Source organism: Neltuma alba, unplaced genomic scaffold (assembly GCF_004799145.2).
Source record: "Neltuma alba isolate B1F8T4 unplaced genomic scaffold, ASM479914v2 tig00012043_pilon, whole genome shotgun sequence".
NCBI lineage: Eukaryota > Viridiplantae > Streptophyta > Magnoliopsida > Fabales > Fabaceae > Neltuma > Neltuma alba.
The window spans coordinates 1-21149 of record NW_021636608.1 but is presented as its reverse complement, the minus strand read 5'-3'; the positions used below and the strand labels follow the sequence as shown (position 1 = coordinate 21149).

Below are 21149 nucleotides of genomic sequence, written 5' to 3'. Positions count from 1 at the left end.
TTTACAGGAACAACTGAAACTATTGAATTTTTATGTGACTTGAACACGAGTTTAGGTGAGCTACAAGATATCCTTGTTTTGTTGTTTTAGGTTGTCGTTTGCACACACACACACACATATATTAATTTCTTTTCTTCTAATGGGGGGAATATAATCTCTCTCTCTCTCTCGGGAGTCAAGAAAATAAGAAGAGAGAAGAAGAAACAGTTTGACTACTGAAAGTGACCTAAACCAAAACCAGTCTTTAAAGAGGAGAAGGACAAAGGAATTACACAGCGATCTTTATATAAAAATGTCAATAATACATGCACTTGAATTAGAATGGGTTTGGTTTCACCAAAGATATGGGTTAGGAAAGATAAAAAATACAAGAGTGTCTGACCACAAGAGTCCTTTTGAAGGCTCAACAAAAAAAGTAAAAGATGCCACTCACTCTATTAAATGTTTGCATGTGCTTCAATTAATTACAGAATCTTGTTTGGACACTGCCCCTATAATCCTCATCTTCCTTGTTTTATAAGCATTCCTCAAGCTCCTCCTCCTCCTCTTCTCCTCTTTTTGTTTCTCAAGCAACAATTTTTACATCACTTTTGTGACATTGATATGTCAGTAAAGAAGGTAAATTAAGCAGTATATAGTCTTTCAAAAAGGGTAGAGGAAGACTGAAAAAAAAAACACTCTTTGAAATACTTTTTTTGTTACTAATTTATTCAAAGATTTAGTTATTAATGGAATACAATAGTTTCCATATAGCTGACCCCACTTCATGAGCTAAGACTTATATTGTTGTTTATATAACAATTGATACACCATGCTTCGGAAACTTTTTTGTTTGTGACAGATTTTAACCTTACGCATCATAACAAGCAATATTATTCACTTACAGTAACAGTGTGATATATATATATATTAAAGCACTTGATTTACATATCAACATTATTATATTTGAGAAACTTTATCTCTGGGGTTTTGATTTTTTTGAATATTTTACTAATTACAATAGATTCTGCCGCTGGCTTTGCTTGGTTTTGCCTTGTTTCAAGTGCTGATGGAATATCTTAAAGGCAAATTTGATTCTGTTAGTGATTCAATTTCACGATCAATAGTTTGTTTTTTTTTAAAAAATCAACACGCTTTTGCATGAAAGTTGGATGGAAATCAATTTGAAGGAATCAATTTGATAAAGTAATCATGCATAAAGAATAAGCGGATATGCTATTTAAGCACATTGGACGTTAAAAGTGAAATGAATAATATTACTGTGTACTGATTGCATCACTCCCACCTGAATGTTGTGTTCATAAATTTATGTGTGTGTGTCTGTATATTATTATCTATATATAAAGGCAATTTGGAAGACAAAGATGTTCAATCATAGAGAATGTTCATTGCATGTATGGCTTTTAATTACCTAATCATACCAAAAGTGATTGATTTGTTCTTATATGTAAGCTCAATGACAGAATTAATTAACAATTAGCCGTTGTCACTAGTCACTAATTAAAAACCATTGGTTAATCAGCCGATTAGAGAATTAAACTTTGATCAAATGTTTGAGGGAAGAAGCACAAGTGAAAACAAAAGAAGAGAGAGCTTTAAGATCTAAATTCGCTGCATGATTTGCAGACTGAGACATAGATCATCATCACCGATCCCAACAAAATGATTGGACGTTTCTGCTATTGATTATTCTGATTTCTTTGTTTTCTTTGCATGCGAGTACTGCTTTAGATGGAATCCCAGAACAGGGTTATATATAGAGAAATCATACTTTTGCCAACTAAATTCTTGAAATGAAACGCATAGTCCTACGAGTGTGCACAAAGTGGCCGGCAATTAGATTCTTCTCGATCGTTGTCCCAGCACCATTCTCTGTAACTCAACTAAAAGTTCATGTAACCTTTTGAGAAATCAATCCCAAAAGTATTCAGATATATATTCATATCTTTAACTTAACCCTACTGCATGCTACTGATATTTATATATAACTTCGATATATTTTGTGTGATGCAAGTAAGTGCATGCAAGAACTTATAACGATGGCACACATAAGGAATTAATCTATAGAATTGCAATAATGGACTAGAAAAGTTAATACTTGGAGAAGTTGAGGTTAATTATTTGGTTGGCTAGGAAGATGGCATGCATATATAATGTTTTTTTTTTATAAATTAAATGACATTGTCGTGTAGAGAATGATGATTATTTATTTGGAATCATTGAGAATCAAAAACCCATTGAATTGTCCATCTTTTATACATAAAAAGATGTCTCTCTCTATATCATTAAAATTGACAATCAATGTGTACTGAGTTTTTTTTCCTTCACTTATGCAAATGCACGCAAAGCCATCAACACAAATTTTGACTATGAAACGCAGCTCCTATATATGCAAATGATGATCCACGTGGTTGAGCGTACATTTTATAAAATGATGTGATAATATTATATATGTTTTCTTTTTAATAAAACACACTCTCTTCATCTAAAAAAATGACTAATAATTACTTCCTCTGGTCTCTATTATAAGGGATTGTCTAAAAAAAATTTTTTGGTCCTTATTATAAGTACCCCTAGTTACAAATTATTATTACTCATGTAAGTAACTTTTCACTAGCTCCTCGAAATTTGTTATAAGGGTACGTAAGTTTAAAATTTTTTATATTTTTGGAACACATTTAATGATATAACTGTTATTTTTTTGTCTGTATGAATTAGCTTGTTGACCCTTTGTAATAAAGGCAAGAGGGAGTAGATAAGTTCATTGAATATTGTGTTGGCTCTCTTTATGTAGCTAATAACTCTTGAAAGTTGAGTGACATAACACGTCTCTCATTTAGTTTTCTTGATCTCAAAGATATAGATAGCTATATATGTATCAAAATAAATTCAAGATGCTAATTATATCATGGAATTGGAACAAATAGTACATTATCATGTCCCTTGTCTATGATACCTTGTTTGTCTAGAAAGAATAAGAATAATTAAACATCATTACTTAAAAGAATTCATTCACCTAAGTAGACAAGCATGTTTTACATGGGTTTGAATCCGTACACCAAGCCAATTATGTTAAAAGAGAAACAGATAAAAAAAAACAAAAGGGCTTTCAAATTGATCAAGAAGTATCATTTTTCACTGTGCTTCAATAATTAGTAGCTATATTTTCACCCTGTTGACTATGTATGACCCTAAGGTGAAAGTGTTAATTTATCCTCTTAACCTCGGATCGCTGTTAATATCATCAATAATTGCCAAGCCTGGTACTCCCCTAGTTGGCTTAGTTCTATGTAAATGCTAGTAGATATATTTATTTTGATATTAAATGTAAGAATCTGATTTATTTTTCAAATTTATTGTTCTTTCTCTAAATTATTTTTATTAATTGCAATTATTTAAAAGATTATTTTGGGTAGCTTTCGACAAGTGAATGAATATTTCAAGAAACTAGCACACTTTTTCTTTTCACAAATAACTAATCTAATTAATTTTTTCAATTTTTATAAATTGTTTCTCTGATCTTATTTATAAGGCAGAGAGATAAGACATTTTTTGTTTCCATATATAGGGTAATAAGACAAATTTTTTGTAGGGATGTATAATCTTGCCCTTCATTTATTATTGTGTTGATTTTGTTTACATGAGATATAATGTGTATTAAATAGAGACAAAGTTGAAAAGTTATTAAATTTTAAATGAGATTTAATGAAGTTTAAGATTTTTCTTAGCCTGTATAAAATTTATTGAAAGTGACTTATAAATAGGACTAAAAGTGTAGTTATCTAACTTTTATATTTAGGATGAAAAAAATATATCATATTTTTGTTTTTGCCATTAGGGAGTGTATCATACGTACTACTCCCTTTAGTTCATTATAAATGTCATTTTAGGATATTTTACATTTAATTACTAAAGAAGTCATTAAGTAATAAGTTATTATGATTGTTAATTAAGATGCCCTTGACTTGAATTATTCTTTAAATAAACGTCAACCCATTAAGAAAATGCTCATCGGAATGAGTCGCTTTCATAAATAGAGTATTGGTGGAGGACAAATATAGTTACTCCCTTGCTCTCTAAAGTAACAATTACCATTTCCTTCTTGTCTTTAAATATAAAAAATATTGGCAATTTGTTTTAAATTTTTATAGCAAATTTTCTATCTTGCACCTATTAATTTCTTGTTTTAATACCCAATATACATGAATTTTTTTATTTTCTTTCTTATACTCTTTCTCCCCATAAATAAGGATACTTTAAAAAAAATTTTAATTTTTATCTATTTATTATTTTTAACTTACTTTTTGATCTACGAGATATACTTCAAGGTTGCTTATAAAAGGGACAGATGGAGTATTAGTTAAAGGTATCATGTAATATCTAGCTCTCTCTCCCTCTCTCTCTCTATATATATAAAATAAATTAATTTTATTATTTCTTTATGGCATTTTTGTCCATTTTATATTTCCTACGTTCATGCATTCACAGGCCATTAGGAAAACATAAAAAATATGATCGTATATTAATTAAATTCATTCGGTCAAAAAACAAATACTCCTCCAGTCGTTAATATAAGATCCAATTCTCGAGTTGGTTTTAGTCCTAAATATAAGACACATTTATCATATTTATCAATTTTTTTTAAATTACCCTATGGATACTCCCTCAACCATAATCAAATAGAAAAGGGAGATGGGGTATTAAGAAAGATAATTATGGTATTTTAGGAAAAATAGGTTACTTTTCTTATAATTAACTAACTTACCTAACTTCCTTAATCTAATCAAATTAGTTAAATAGATCTCATATTAAGGACCAGATGAGCATTGATCAAATCCATATCTCGTCATTATACTCATTATATTTGCTTTCTCTATAATTTCTCTTTCTAAATTCATCATATGCATCAGTTATCATTGTGATAGTAAAGAAATCCATTCTCATCATATTATGTACTTTATTTCTCCAAAAAAAAATTTCACGTTGTTGGATCTTTTTTAATTTAATGTTTCCCTCGTAGAAGAACACGTGCGAAGTTAAATAATCCAACCAAAACTGTCCACAATTTAGAGATGTAATGGCATGTTTTGTTTGGACACATCCTAATAATTCTCTAAAAATCAGTGCTTTTGAAATTCAGTAAACGTAGGTACTGGCTTCTACTACATTTCCCCCCCTCCTTTTTCGCCCGAAAAAAATTCCTTTTAATTGATTGAGTGAAAAGAGATATATTAACCTCATTTATACACATTTCCCTCCAATAATATAAAACTAATTAAGAGAAATAAGTTTATTTTACATGTCTTGGCATATATATGGCCACAAATTTTCAAAGTTCGCCATACAATTAAACCACGCGATATTTTGGGCAAAAAAGCATATCTTTTGCGCTTCGTATTTTTTTGAAAAATAAAGAACAAATAGGCACTGTATAGGATGTCATATCACATACATTATTCATAGAAAACAGTAAACTTTGAAAACATAGCTGGTAACAAAAAAAACTTTGAAAACATGTAGAGAGGGAGAGAGGGAGAGAGAAAGCTGGAGTGCTGTCAGCTAGATTTTAATAGAGTAGCTATTAATTAGGGAGGATAATTAGGCGACAAAAATCATCATATGCTTAATGATAAGAGGCACTGGAATAACGATAATGGATTGACCAAGTGTGATTCCATTCCATGTCATCCTTAAATTAACTTTGTTAATAGAAACCATATTGGAAGATGACAATCTTGTATATATTGGGATTAAGCCTAATCCATCGTCTTATAGATATTTAATTAAAAACGGATTAATAAAACTACCTATATTTCTAGCTACCTACTGTATACAACTGCGCATGCTTTCTTTTTCCCTTCTGATTTTGGAAAGTAAAACGAAAATTTATTTGATATTATTGTTATAGTACATTTTTTTGGTTATGAAACATCACAGATTAAAGTTGCCTAGCTATCACCTATATATACAATGTTGTGGGGAAAAATCTTTAAACGAGAGTAAACAGTATATAGATAATAAAGTAGTGCATTATGTTAATACGAATGGCCAATCTCCTAGAAGCTAGAACAGGCATAACTTTGCTGTAAAGATGACATATAATTGTCTACTATCATATAATATATACTACCTCATATCTTTAATGTAAAAATTAATTTGATATTTAATTTGGTTTGGTTTTAAATATAAGACTCTAATTTATTTTATTTATCTGTGTTTTTAAGATAGTCTTTATAATAGTTGTACATATTAAAAAGTTTGATTAAATGGTAATTTTAGTTAATATATGTGAGGGACAAGGATATTTAAAAGAAGACAATACATATTTATTATAAATAACTAGTTTAACTGATTTTCCTAATATACTCAAATTAGTCAAACTAACTCTTATATTAAGAACTAGAGGTATTATTATCTTATCTAGAAGGTTTGGCCACACCCACGTTTAACATTAACTTTCACAACTTTAATGTGTGTGTGTTTTTCAAGAAATGGTTTTAATGTTCTGTGCTTGCTTGGTTTTGAAACTAATATGATTCTTTTGTTTCCTTTCAATCATGATCATTCATTATATATATTTTTTCCATCATAATCATTCATTATATAAATGGCTTAATTTGATACGTAATACATTTATATATACATATGTGCGACTTATATATATATATATATATGTGTGTGTGTGTGTGTATGCCTCTTTTAGCAGACATATTTATTAATAAAAATTTTGATTAATATTTTAATCTCCACATAAGTAAGTGTAATTTAGTCTCTATAATTTTGATTTAGTTAACCCGATCTTTGAACTTTAACTAATTGCAATTCAGTTTTTATAATTTTAATCAGCTAAAATTTTAATTCCTAACTTTCATAAAATATACAATTTTATTTTTCTAAAATATGAAAACTAATATTTTAAATAGTTAATTTATAGAGATTGAATTACACTAAGTTAAAATTTAAAAACTGAGTTATAAATAAATCACAACTATAGGGCCTAAGGTACAGTCCTGTAAAAACGACAAGCACAAAATGATTAACTTTTTCTTTATTAATTAATTACAAGCATTATCATTGGCTATACCTAAAGATGAGTACGCTATAAATCTAGGTAAACTTCTTGAGCCATGATTTCCAAAGAAGGATAGTAAAAAGGTTAATTAATTGAAAAATCACCGCAATGTATTCAAAATAAATTAATGGGACCCACCAGTGTGCATGTGTGACACGTGGACAAAGAAGGCAAAGGCCATTAAAAAGGGTACAAGTGGTGCAGGAGGGGGTGACATTGTGACAATGCAGCTTTTATCCCTTTGCCACAAACCCTAAGCGGGCCACCTTATGGTACACCCTCCCTCATTAAATTCATTACCCTCTTCTCAGTCTGCCTCACATACGATTCTTTTCCTCACAGTCTTTTTTTCCCCCCTCTTTTTTGATATTATTATTGTAAGCCCTTCTTCTTCTCTCTCTCACCTAGGGCTAAAAAAAGTGAGAGGAGAGAGAGAGAGGCCCCTCCATCATCTTCTTTTTTTAAATACCACCAAAAGTACTCCTCATATATTGTTTTCCAAGGCCTCGTTCTGTACCGTGTAAACCACTAGTTTTCGCTCTGAACTGATCATATCAGAGATCATCATTGTGAGAGAAGTAACAAGAAGAAGAAGAAGAGGTATATAGAGAGAGATCAGGCCAATAGCATCATATCGAATTTGCAGAGATGGGGCATCATTCTTGCTGCAACAAGCAGAAAGTGAAAAGAGGGTTATGGTCACCTGAAGAAGATGAAAAGCTTATCAACTACATCACCACTTACGGCCATGGTTGCTGGAGCTCTGTCCCTAAGCTTGCTGGTACTTACATATCTATATCTCCATCTCTTTTTTCATTTCTTCTTTAAATCTCTCTATAATCAAATGTTTTACACATCTCTCTTTTCATCTTCATTTCATACAGTAACTAATAAGTACCTCTCTCTTTAACTGTAAATCTTTCCCTTCTCTTTTTCGTTCTCATCTTCATTCATCTTCATCAGAGTATTATATATATAGCTTTTCCGATCTTTAGCTTGCCGCTGGAAATTAAACTTTTTTTCTTATGATTAATTCACTGCGATTTTTTGGTTCTGACAAATTTTCATGGAATGAACATGAAGGTCTTCAGAGGTGTGGGAAAAGTTGCAGACTTAGATGGATCAATTACCTAAGACCTGATTTGAAACGAGGAAGCTTCTCTTCTCAAGAAGCAGCCCTCATTATAGAGCTTCATAGCATTCTAGGCAACAGGTATGGCTCCTATACATGTCTGCTTCTCTCTTCTCTTTTTTCCCCTCTTTTTCCCCCCTTAATTTATCTGCCAAATGCAAATCATATTGTTCCTACATGTAATTAGATATATGTATATATATTATAATAATTATCAAAAGGTTGCTTTCTTTCTATACTTTTTCTTTATGACAAGTTGATGATGGACATATTGTTTTTGACAGGTGGGCTCAGATTGCCAAGCACCTACCTGGAAGAACTGACAATGAGGTCAAGAACTTCTGGAACTCAAGCATAAAGAAGAAGCTGCTTTCTCATGATATGCTTCCCCCTTCTTTTTCCACATTTTCTGATCATTTTCTTCTTCATCATCATCACCATCATCATCATAATGCTCCTGCTGAAACCTTCTTCCCTTCTTCAAACCCTAATGATCATCTCCTCCTTAACCAGTCTCATCCTCAGCCTGATCATCATCCTCATCATCAGCTATACCATCCCATTACTACTACTCCATCACCAATCCCACAAGCTCTCATTGGTCTCCATCATAAAACTGATGATGTTAAAGCAGACATTGCCAATTATGATAATCCCAATGACAATTTCCTTCATGTCCAGCAGAATCCTATATCAGAAACCACACCACCTAATATTATTATTCCATACTGTGAAGATGGCAATAATAATAATGATAATCATGATACGTGGTCAATGTTGAATGGTCTGAGTCAAGAGAATAATCAAATTACCAAAAGTGATGATCCTCTACTTCATCATCTTGTTGCAGAGAAATTCATGAACCCAGGTTCGATGTTAATGCAGCAATATTGTGATCCGGATGATGACAACTTGGGGGAGTCCATTGTGCCCAAAATCTGTAATAGCTTTGAGGATTATGTGTTGATGAGCAGTAGTAATGCAGTCCCATCATCATCTTCTTATTCACAAGACTTATTACAGGACCCTTCTCTTGCCGGAATCCAGTGTTACCCACCATCATCTCTTTTTTCCCCACAACAAGATCACCATACTTTCTCAGCCAATCAAATGGAGTACATTGATGCAATCCTATCATCGTTGCCGCCCTCCGCCACAAACCCTATTCTTCCATCCAGCTTGGAGCCTTGAGTATAATATATGCATGAGAGAATATAGGAGCTTTTTATTTTGTCTATTTAAATACATATGGCCGAATAATATGGGAAATCCGATGTTTCTTGTTTCATTTTCTTGATTTGTGTGTGTGTTTGTTTGTTGTTATATTATATATATGAACTGATCATTGCCATGCATTTAGCAATGTCTTGAAGTTTTGCGTATATATAAGAGGGGGAAGTGAGAGTTTTGTCCAATGGAAAACCTAGTTTGCTCCTAGGTCAGTATCCTCCTCCATTATCGGTGACATGTCTTAGGTTGTTTCACATGTTTGTCAGCTCAATCGATTAATTTGAATTTTTTTCCCTCGTACTATATACTCCTATGGAATACTCTTCATAGTATGTTTATTTATAATTTATATGCCAATCATGTCCCTTGATGATGTGCACGTACCTGGGGTTGAACAATGTCTGGCTTCAAAGCGCTGTGTGTGTGTGTGTGTTTGTTTGTCTGTGGCATTAATGGCTGATGACGTTGAACGAAGACAAAAGCCGTACAAAGATACGATGGTCAACTCTTAAGCGCTAGAGGCCAAAGTGTCCTTCACAATGCCACCTAGTAAGGTGCCTAGCCATGGTGCTCTGGCGGCTATATCGCTTTAAAAGTTTAAATATCGACTTTCTCACGTCCCCAAATTAATGAATGATTTTGGTTTTACATTTTTTTGCACTTTTTTAACTTTACTTAGAGTTTCATTCATATATCTTAATCTTGTAAATACATCTTTTTAGTCTGGTAACTATGTTGATCATAGTAATATGTTAGTTTTATTTAAGAAATGATAATATTAAAATTTTAAATATAAACAAAATATTCACAAATAATAATGTATTAAGTTTTTTTTATAAAAAAAAATAATGATTAACGCAAAAGTTATTATTTGAGACAAAAATGTATTACGTCAAAAACTGAAAAAATACTTTATACAATTAAAATGCTGAATTAAATTTTTATATAAAATTAAAAGAACAAGAAGTGCCTTAGTCGAAATATTTTTAGTTATAAAGCTTCAAAGTTACTATAGCTTCATTTTTATTTAATGAAAATATTAATTGTTATGTTAGATATTCTTATTTCTTATGCCCCACTTAATTATTTCTATTAATGGAGTTCAAAAAGGCACAAACTTAATTAATATTTTATTAAATCTCTAAATTGAATAGTAAATATTGTGTAAAATTACAAAATTTTCAAAGTGACACTCATCATGTTGAAACTGTACGCTTTGAAAACATTAGTTCAAGCGTTCTGACCAGAAAAGAGAACATCAATTCAAGTGAAACTGTGAAAGTTACCAAGATTCCTCTGGCGTACGTTGGACTTATGATGGACATATATTAATATGTCTCTAAGAATTATGCAAATGATAACTTGTTTAGAATTGAGTCCAAGAAAAAAAAGATAACTTGTTTAGAAAAGAAAATTAGAATTATTTTTAAAAATTAGATGAACAAGATCTAGCAGCCTAATATTATAAGTGGGAATTGAATTTGTTGCCCGTCATTTACAAATTACAACAGGGCTTTTGTGTCATTAGTTTACAAGTCATAAAAAAAAATTACAATCTCAAATCCTTTAATTTATATAAGAACTATTTGAGAGTAGGATTTGATCCTAAATATAATATCTCAATCTACTTTCTCTTCCAAATCATAATTCATTCTCCATGGTATTCATATTGATTATATATATTGAGAGTTTTCATTGAAAGGTAGTCAAGATGAAAAAGGATACCTTAGGGGTCTATTTATTACAGATAAGTAACTTAACTAATTAATTTATTTAATATTTAAATTAATTAAGTAACTTTTATATTAGGAAAAAGAGTTAGTAACTTAGTACTACTTTCAATCTTAATTATAAGGCTTCGTTTATAGATTATAAATAAGATTTTATGATTAGGACAGAAGGTAATATAATTTACCTCCAGTAATTACCTCCAGTAATTACATTATGTACTGTGAGCTTTTAACTTTTACCCTGAAATAGTTAAATTTACTTTTGCACCGTCTAGCTTGCATTTGGTGAGGATAAGTCCTTTCGTTGCGTTTTGCTTTACTTGGAGCTAATGTTGCTTCTAAATTGGTTCAACTTTATGGAAGAGAATAGCAACAAAATGTCACTTCCAGTGTCTCCTGATGGAATAAAGAGTGGTGGGGGTTAGAAGTTGGAAAATTTTCATTTCGACTTTTATAATAATAATAATGCAATTTAGAAAAATTCAATTGAAAAGAGAAACTAGAGGAAGACTTGGATGTTGTCATGATGGAAATATTCCACCTTTTTTTAATAGAATTAATACTATTAAGTTCTTTTGATCACATTATTTTTCAGTTTTCATGAAATTTACATGGACAGGTTAAAACAATTATCTTAAAATAATTGCTGTGTGATTAAAGAGCATAATCGTAAGAGTAGTAAATTATATAGAATAAATATTTACTACTAATTGTACATTACTAGAAAAACACAATATTCCCTAGTTCATGGTGCCATCGACTATCGATCTGGTCAAAATAGTGTGTTGTTCAAAAGCCGAGATTCTCATAATTTAAATAATATTCTTTATTGATTGCAATTATTGTCATAAAAAAGGCAATAAAGAAAAAGATGTAAATGATTTCATTTTCTTAAAAAAAAAGACAATATTTTAATCACATTATATTTGCTAAATTAATTTGTAGCCCCTTTCTATTATTGCTAAATTTTTCATTAAAATAGGAGCAGTGTTATAGCATGCAAAATAATAATGGATAAAAAAAATTCCATGGTAGCGTTTGTGGGTTGTACATGTTTCTTAATACAATGCATTTGGTCCATTATTATTTTGTATGCTATTTTCTTAAGTTTTTTTTCTTTTGTTTCTTAATATATGCTTAAAAAGAGTCAAAGATATTATTATAACACAGCAAAAGAAAATAATTTTAAGAATAAAAAGTAAATTTCAGATTTTGAAAAGTAGACATCATTAACTAAAGCTTTTGTCATAGTCATCAAAGGAGGCCAAAAATTTTTGACCATATTTATCTTATTGAAAAACTATTAAAAGGGTTGTTCTCGCAAATTAATAGTCCGTGAATACACTCTCTTATATGATACAGTTATTAAAAGATAATATAATGGATAATGAAGATCACGTCATTGTAAATCAAAATATGCTGAAATGAGTTAACAAAAAGACTAGACGCGTAGATAATTAACTTTCAATCAGCGGGCAGATGAATAAAAAAGAGAGAAAAGTTACAAATAAATAATAATATTTAAATGAAGTCTTTCAATAAAGGGCATTAGTGTCCCGGTTTTCTAAATAATGGAAGGGCCCATGTTTATGGAAGTGGGGAGTTCTTTGCTTCTTTTCTTTGTCCGTGGAATCTCAGCAACACTTTGCCTCATGACAGAAAGTGGCCTAATTTTGCATCTAAATCAAATCACTCTCTCTGCTTCCATCATCACTCAGAATCTTAAATCAATGTCTTATGGGTCATGTTGGCTGGGGGAATCCCCACTGTTTACTCCCGTCTTTTCTCCTTTGTAAATCAACCTGCACGCAAAAACATGACAAAAGAATAGAACATGGAAACTGTTTCTTCACACTCAACTTTCTTTTCCCCACATTCATCTCACAAAAATTTCCTTTTTCCACTGTCCCTTTTACACCCTTCTGCACAGACATACAATCTTTCTTATTACACTCAAGTTCCACCTTTGTACTAATCTATACTAATTTGTTTGTTGCACTACTCCCTCCTTCATATTTCCTTGAAGATACCAGATGGGGTTAGCTTACCTTTTTTACCATCTTTGAATATTTATTCTGGCTTCTTGACATTTTTGAGATCTTTTGGTATGTATTTTTAATTTCATGAGATACAGCAGTCACTACACCAAACCAGATCATTTGTACTAATAGGCATGAAAGATGACTAATTGAATTTGAACATGCTCAAAGGCAATCCGTATGTGTTAGGAATACAAGTGGAGATTGACTCAAGAATATTTTGGCATGCTCATTGGGCAATCAACAGATTGTCAAAGGTTGATTCATCACAGATCACCAACGCCCTAGAACCCCCACACTTGGGGGGAAAAAAAGAAGGGCACCAGAGCTAATTCAACTTGTCCTGGTTTGCAGGGTATTTAACATGGAATGCAAGAAAATTCAAAGTAAATCAAAAGATCCAATGCGCTGGAGAAGCATCAGATTGACTATGCTGTAATCCTTGACCTGCCCTTCGCTATTCTTCTAGCAATGACTTTTCGGCCACCCTTGGTTGCCTTGCTGCTCAAGAAGAAAAATAACATGGTGTCATAAACATGTGCACATTACTGTATATGAACCTGTGCTGATGTTTGTACATCAGCCATACAAATTTAACAGATTCTATTTTCTTCTACAATTCTACACCTTAACTATACATAGAAGGTCAGACAAATCTAAATTTCAGAAACGTAATGTAGCAAGTAGTCCTCCGCCCTAATGGCATGCACTCATTTTGACGGGTCGTGGCCAGAAGTCCAAGCCCATTCGGCCTATCACTCTTTAGTCATAATAAAGCTTCTAGGAAATGGTTGGTGACACCCACATTATCTACTGAAGTCTATGAAAATTTCAGAGCAAACACAGTTTAGATATCTATATTCAGTTAAGGCATATGTTTTCTTTCTTCATCGAAGGTTTGATTTCCCACATTATCTTCCCATCTGTGTTAGTCTGTATCTGTAGGTCTAACAAGTCAAAGTAAGACATAATTATCGAGAAACAATATGGTTCCTTCTACTTCCCCGTATAATTGTAGTCCTTTACATTAGAATATTTTCAAGTGACGTTACAGTGTGTGCCAGATCTCTACAATTTAACGAGTACGTTAGAGTTTGTTATTCTTGCTATCTTATGATATAAGAAGAATGTAGCCAAAAAGAAAAAACCTGAGTGGCTTACCGGGCAAAAAATCCATGATTTCTCTTTCGCCGTATAAGGCTAGGTTGGAATGTTCTTTTCGGAAATAAGAGCATTGGCTCTTCTGATGAACCAGCCCCTGCAGAACAATGAAAAGAAAAGGAAAAAGAAGAATTCAAATAAAGTCACCTTCTTGGTAATTTATCTCCTCATTTCATGACAAATGTTGGCTAGCATGGGAAACTTTGAGCGTGTCGTAGTTATCAAATGTGCAAGCAATATTGCTCCTCAATATACACAAGGCAACCCCAAAAAAAAAAAAAAAAAAATCCCTCGAGCAACATGTTGATGTTGCCATTATTTAAACAACAAGGACCAAAAAATTTCACCTCGAAATATCCTGATTCCTTGTCAAAAAGTTGTACCTTGCAACTTAAATAGAAGCTTTTATTTCTCAAAGTTAATGTTAATTTGATGATTACATAAAGAGGTGAATTATCCAACTAAAATCGAAGCTGCAAGTAATCCAATTAACATAATAAAGCAAGAAGGTTACCATAAATTAATCTTTTTAAATTTCAAACTATTTCTTAAAGATAGAAACACATAAAAAAAAAAAAAGGCTATCAGATCATTAACATCTCATGCCAATGAAATTTTAAATTTGAAAAACATTCGACGTTAAAATGTACCGTCGGGTAAGAAGAACCGAAGCGAGGGCAGGCCGCAAGGATACACGATGCCACCTGAGGAGAACTGCTGAGATGTTCGAGTTCGCTATTGGGCATCTCGAAAGAACTAGGGAGCTTGGAGACGGATGGGAATAGCCTGGGAGTGATATCGAGGCTACGAGAAGCAATTTTGTCAGTCGAGTACAGCGCTTGGGGAAGAAATGAATTAGAAACCCGATTGAACATTGAAGTGCCAATTCTGAGAAACGTTTTCGATGCCATTTCGGTATGAAAATCCTCAAGCTTTCCTAAACCCTATTGAGAAGAAGCAGCAGGAAGAAGAAATTGGACCAGAGCAACGTGGTATTCAATTTCGGGTCGAACGGTCCGACCCAAAAGAACCGCCGCCGATTTGCCCAGGGATTAAAAAAGACTTTCCAAAGCGGGGAATAATTTTGACAAACGTTAATTTCATTTCTTTTATTTTTATGCATATATATCCGCAAAAAAAGTGTAAAAATGAAATATAAATTCTAGGCAATAGGCACAATCAAATTATTTGTCATTTTGAATGAGCATACAAAGTCATCCATTTTTCAAGGCAAAAAAAAAAATCATCACTTCATACTTAAGAATATATTCAAAAGGGAAATCTCTCGTGGCAGTTATATTTATTATTATTTTAAATTTTTTTAATTGATGGCACTTATGAAGCATAAATTGATAAAAATAGTTCACAATGTAAATCATTTAAATAAGAAATATTTTAGAAAGACTGACATACTTTCACAACTAATTTTACTAATTTTTTGAATTTATATAAATTAGTTATCTGGTTTATATTTAAAATCCAAGAAGTATGCTCATGTCATTAATTATGTTGAATAGTTAGAAAGTTAATTTGGTCCCCAAACGGCCAAAATATTTAATTCATTTCTATATTTCATATTTATCATTTTTTAAAAAATTAATTTATCTAACTCGTCTCACATATAAAAAAAAGAAGGGGAGATTAACTATTTCCATCAAAACTATGGAAGCAAATAACTAGAGTTAGGAACCGTCACATATCAAGTGGTTGAATGCTCCAGCCCCAGAGGGAATTCAATAAAAAAGCAAAGAACCAAACTTGACTACATATTACTACAGTTCCGAAGTTTTACTACAGACTCAAGTTACAACACGCCTATGGCTATGATACTACAAGGAAGCATTTGCTTCACATCAAATGTGACCAAAACGAACTGAAACAATGAAACAAAGGAATCAAAGGGAATAAAACATCAAAAACAGATCAGATCAGTACCGGAATCAAACACACTATTAAATTGGCGTGACTCCCTCTTTCCACTCCATCTTTGCTTTTAAAGGTAAGAAAAAAGAGAAAAAAATATTCATAAAACTCTCAAATGTACACAATCACGCTGAAATTCTACATCATTGTTCTGTGGCAAACACGGCAGAGATCCAATCAGAAGCTGCCATTTGGATGTCAGTCTCAATATGAGGAGAAAGAGAGAGGGGAGTCACAGCAACCTGCTCCTCCAAATCACAGATTTCATAATGAGTCAGAGGCAATACAAAGGAGGCAGAATATTGGATAAAATCAGTCCATTGAGAAAATATAATTATAAAACTGACACAAGAACATGCATGAACATGTCAAGGCAGAGTTTTTGATGGAACACGTTTCTGATCTGTTTACTCATATTTCTTTGTCATTCCTTTGATTGTTTAATCTTGGGAAAATATGAATTTTGGTTTATGACACCTTTTATTAATGATGATTCACTTCCTTAACTTTGATTCAGAACAACTCAATCTCTGCAGTTTCACCACTCAAAATAAGTTAGTTTTAAAGAAACCACAAGGAATAAGTTTTTTCCGACTCGAGTCAAATTTTAGAGACTGAATTGATAATTAAAACAAAGTTAGGGACTAAAAATATATTTTCCCTTCCATCTTATACGAACTTATTTCATATAAAGATCCAGTAAGTCACACTATTACTGAGTCACTAACATGCAATGCATAAGACCCACACTAAATTTTTCTGAAAAAATCTTGGTGAAAACTCGAGACAATCCAACCAATGAAGATGAGGCAATGCTCCAACTTACAAATCCACTTTCAAGTGCACGGTAATCGAGGTCCTCATCTATATCTTCGTGCTGCTTACCCAAAACTGCGTATATAAGTAGAGTATGGCTAAGTTTACTTCTACAAACAGCGTCAAGACATTTCAATGCCATACAGATATCTTTGCTTTTACCATGAGGAAATGAACAAGTTGTATACTTCCAAGAAAGACATTTAAGAGCTACAATTACGCATGCACGGGTGAAAAGATAGCAACCTGAACCATATGTGACTAGGGAAACAAAAACATTTCTACAATAAACTCTTCTTTACGAATTACTATCTTCCGTGTTCAGCATATAAAAAGATATCTTATTTCATTAACAGAATTCTCACAAGATGACATTCTTCCCTTTTATTTACCTCTAGTCTGAAGTACTTCTTTACCCTGTTGAAATCAGGTTTTCCTGCAGCTCCAATAGATTCAACAATCTCCAAATTCTTTTTCTGTGTAGTCAGTCTACGTGCTGCACCCTGAAGCATACCAAGATGAGGAAGGCTAAAATATCAGCATAATAAAATCAACAGATGTACTGAAAGCCCTTCGGATTATACCAGATGGGTAGACGCAACACAACTATTAAATTTTTTTTGACACTCACAGCAGCAGAGGCATCTAGGCCGAGCTGTGCAAACTTAAGGCCAAGGCCTTGTTGGTTGTTCAAGAAATGACCAACAGGATATCGACTAGTTGAAACTGCTTGCCAGTTTGCAGTGGATCGTTGAGTACTTTGCTTGGTCAACTTGAAACCCTGCCAATAAAATAACACACCGTCCATGTAAAAAACAAGCTTGCAGAGACAGGAAATAATGAAATGCTTGTGTTTGAACTATAATTGTATCCAATTCCAAGGGACAAAGGTAGCTCACCATACAGGTCAAACCGTCAAAATAAAGCATGATAAATAGACAAGATAATCAACATGTTTGATTAAAATAATGCAGCCAAAAAAGGAACCCAAGATCTTGAATCTTAAATTCAAGAACAAGATGAACGAGGATAATATATTTGATATAGACTATAGCCCTGCACAAAATAACTATTGAACACCAAATTCACATTAGAACCACAAAACATAAGTTCAAACAATGATGCAGTTTAGTTAATAGCATAAGTTCAAACAACCAAGAGATTCAACGCAGAGATAGAATCACAAATATCCTAAACAATGATGCACAAATATCCTAACACTATACATTTATTGTGGACAGATAATCCAAGGAAACTGCAATATCCTAGCTAAACAGTTCAGAACTCAAACAAGTGCATCACTGATTGTAGCACGGAAAGGAAGTGACTCTGCAAACATTAAATAAATAGAAACAACAATCAATGACAGGAGTCACACAACATTAACTGTTCCTCTAGCATCTAGAACTTGGGTAAGCTAATGCCTTTGCACCTGGGAAAAATAATTAAAAGCACAAACGAAACATCTATATAGAGATTGGATTGGAAGTTGATTATCAAACAAAATTCTCACTCAATATTTTCTATAAGTATCTCTGTAACACGGCAAAATATTTGAATAAATAATCCAAATAACAATCAACTTTCTAAACCTTGTTTCTCAAAGGAGACGCAGGAACTTCTATATCCAGAAAGCAACTTTTGGGAAAAGTTCCGTTCTCAATATCCCTGATAGCTGCATTTATTAATGGTAAACAGATTCCCGCTGCATCCTTGAAATCTGTTTCTTGACTTTCCTCCTCCTTCCTACGTGATATGATGTCAATTCATAACCCTCCAGCAGAAATATTCAGGTCAAACTAGATACAAAAGCAAACCATCAAAGTACCAGTTCAATGATATTGACAATGATGGTACACCGCTTAATGACGCCTCTCTAGCTCCAGCAACAACACCTGAGTAGAACCTGGAGTGTTCTAAAGCATGAGATAAACGTTGGCCTTGGGCATTAATGATATAAGTGTTGAAGATATGTAGAACGCTATAAATGACACCATAAAACAGAATGGAAAGGGGGGGGGGTATGTATCCTCAAACTTGTATTTAAAAAGTTCCTCTATATGCAGTGGCAAATAACTTACATGTGATGACCACAGCTAGATCCCCGGTTGATTCCACTAATAACCTAAAATGCATACCATGTTATATTCTTCAGTATGTTGATTATGGCATAGGCATAATGTTATGATATAAAAACTAACCAGCAAAGGCTTTGACCATGAAAACAATGCCCCAGATAAGGCGAGCGAAACACAGTCCACAGGAGTTCCTGAATAAAGCATAAATTACAAAAAGAATAAGAAATTAGTGCAACTCTGACGTATGAAAAGCCACGACTATGAAACGGCAAACCTGCAAAAAGGTTATGAAACTCTAAAGTATCAGCTCAGCTACGATCAGAAAAAAAATCAATAGTCAGATTTATTTTCAGTGATGTTGAGGATGATTACGATCATTTTTTTAAAGATCTCTTCGACAACTAGGGTAAGACCAGAAAAGTCACATCAATGCACCCACGAACATGATACATGTAGAATCTCATTAGCACTAAGAGAATGTGACGAATAGCACGTGATCTAACGGAGCTTCAATTCTTCAAAAGGCATGATTTCCGAACAAATTTAACTCCCAGACAAATTAAGCCTGATTGCAGCCTCCTCAAGTCTTTTTGAGACCTAGATGAGGGGAGGGCGAGAAATAGGAGCAAAACGAACATGTCATACCTGAAACCTCAAAGGCCGTGGCACCATCAATTTCAGCAGACCTTGCTTCCACCGTTTCTCTGATAGTTACAGAGTGCCCCGAAACTGATTTGTCCCTAAAGCAACCATTTTATAAACTAACAAATTATAACGATACCCCAGATTAATAACAACGCGAGAGATATGTGGGGATGACAGAAAACATAATGCAAATGCAGAATGAAGCACTAAACCCGGAAGCTGAAATGTATGAGGCAAAAGAGGCATAATAGAAAATATCGATGAACAATCCAACAAAAATCAGAGCACAATGAATAAATCAAGATGGGAAAAAAAAAAACCCACGATTGAGGAACGCAGACATGAACATTGTAAAGGCCTTCACGAACAAGAGCTTCAACTAAGTAAGTGAGGCCAGGAGACCCAATACCATCACTATTTGTGACCAAGACAATGGGCTTCGAACTATCATTGACTTCCGTGGAATCAGGAACCGAAGATAAAGAAGGTTCGGGAGTTTCAGCATCGTCCTTGGATTTGTCACCCTCATCAGCGCCTTTCCTGCTAAGAAGGACTTCTTGGAGATTGGAAACGAGGCCCGGAGGCATCAAGTTGTTCTTGACAGAAGTAGAACTCATGGGCACAGATTCCTTGAAACGGAAACTGAATTATAATCGCAAGAAAAATGAAAGATTCAAAACTGAAACCCTAAGCGAGCAGCAAGAAAGCTGAAAGAAAAACGGAGGAAGAAACGGATATAGATAGATAGAGCGGTGGTAACGGCGTGACGTGGGAAAGTGAAGAGAGACAACCCAAAAGGGAAGAGAAAAGCTTCAAAGTACTGAAACAGAGAGAGGGTGAGATTACTTGTAAAAATGGGATCTTTAGAAGGAAAGAGAAGAAACAGTAATGAAAGAGGTTAGGGGCACAGTTACATGATTTTGAATCTTTCATCTTTTTGTTGAATACAGTTTTCTTTTCTGGCGATCTATCCTTGACCGCCAGCTATTGACAATTGGGACATAATTACTTCGATAATGATTGTATTAGATTACATATCGTGCATGCATAATTGAATTGATGGCATATTCTACAACTTTCTTTTCTCTTAATTACTGATGATTTAACGGGTAATCTTCCAGCCAGGAAAAAAAGTAATTAATCATTTACTATGTCTAAAGGCTTGTACACACACACCCATCGCAACTTAACTTAATTGATTTAAATCAATGAAAGATATGTGATTTAGTTTTTAAATTTAAAACAGAAGTGGGTCATAAATTTTATAGTTGTCAGAATAAATGATACTAAAAACTGAATCTAACACTACCATCTTAAAATTTT

The 21149-nt window shown here is 32.9% G+C and overlaps 2 protein-coding genes and 1 pseudogene across 2 annotated transcripts; 1 reads left to right on the top strand and 2 right to left on the bottom strand.

Annotated features, from left to right (window-relative positions):
• The first annotated feature begins 7720 nt into the window (after positions 1-7720).
• Positions 7721-9395, top strand: LOC114721494 (transcription factor MYB26-like). The gene is made up of 3 exons (XM_028907305.1): positions 7721-7853; positions 8156-8285; positions 8489-9395. The coding sequence occupies exons 1-3, from the start codon at positions 7721-7723 to the stop codon at positions 9393-9395; spliced, it is 1170 nt and encodes a 389-aa protein (XP_028763138.1).
• A 3981-nt stretch (positions 9396-13376) lies between these two features.
• LOC114721492 (uncharacterized) lies at positions 13377-15296 on the bottom strand (annotated as a pseudogene).
• Positions 15297-16131: 835 nt separating this feature from the next.
• Positions 16132-20688, bottom strand: LOC114721493 (5'-nucleotidase SurE-like). Its single transcript, XM_028907304.1, has 10 exons — positions 20151-20688; positions 19827-19921; positions 19305-19372; positions 19185-19228; positions 18932-19009; positions 18696-18849; positions 17735-17884; positions 17477-17606; positions 17114-17178; positions 16132-16529 (listed from the first exon to the last, which is right to left on the bottom strand). The coding sequence occupies exons 1-10, from the start codon at positions 20441-20443 to the stop codon at positions 16431-16433; spliced, it is 1176 nt and encodes a 391-aa protein (XP_028763137.1). The 5' UTR covers positions 20444-20688; the 3' UTR covers positions 16132-16430.
• Between the last annotated feature and the right edge of the window lie 461 nt (positions 20689-21149).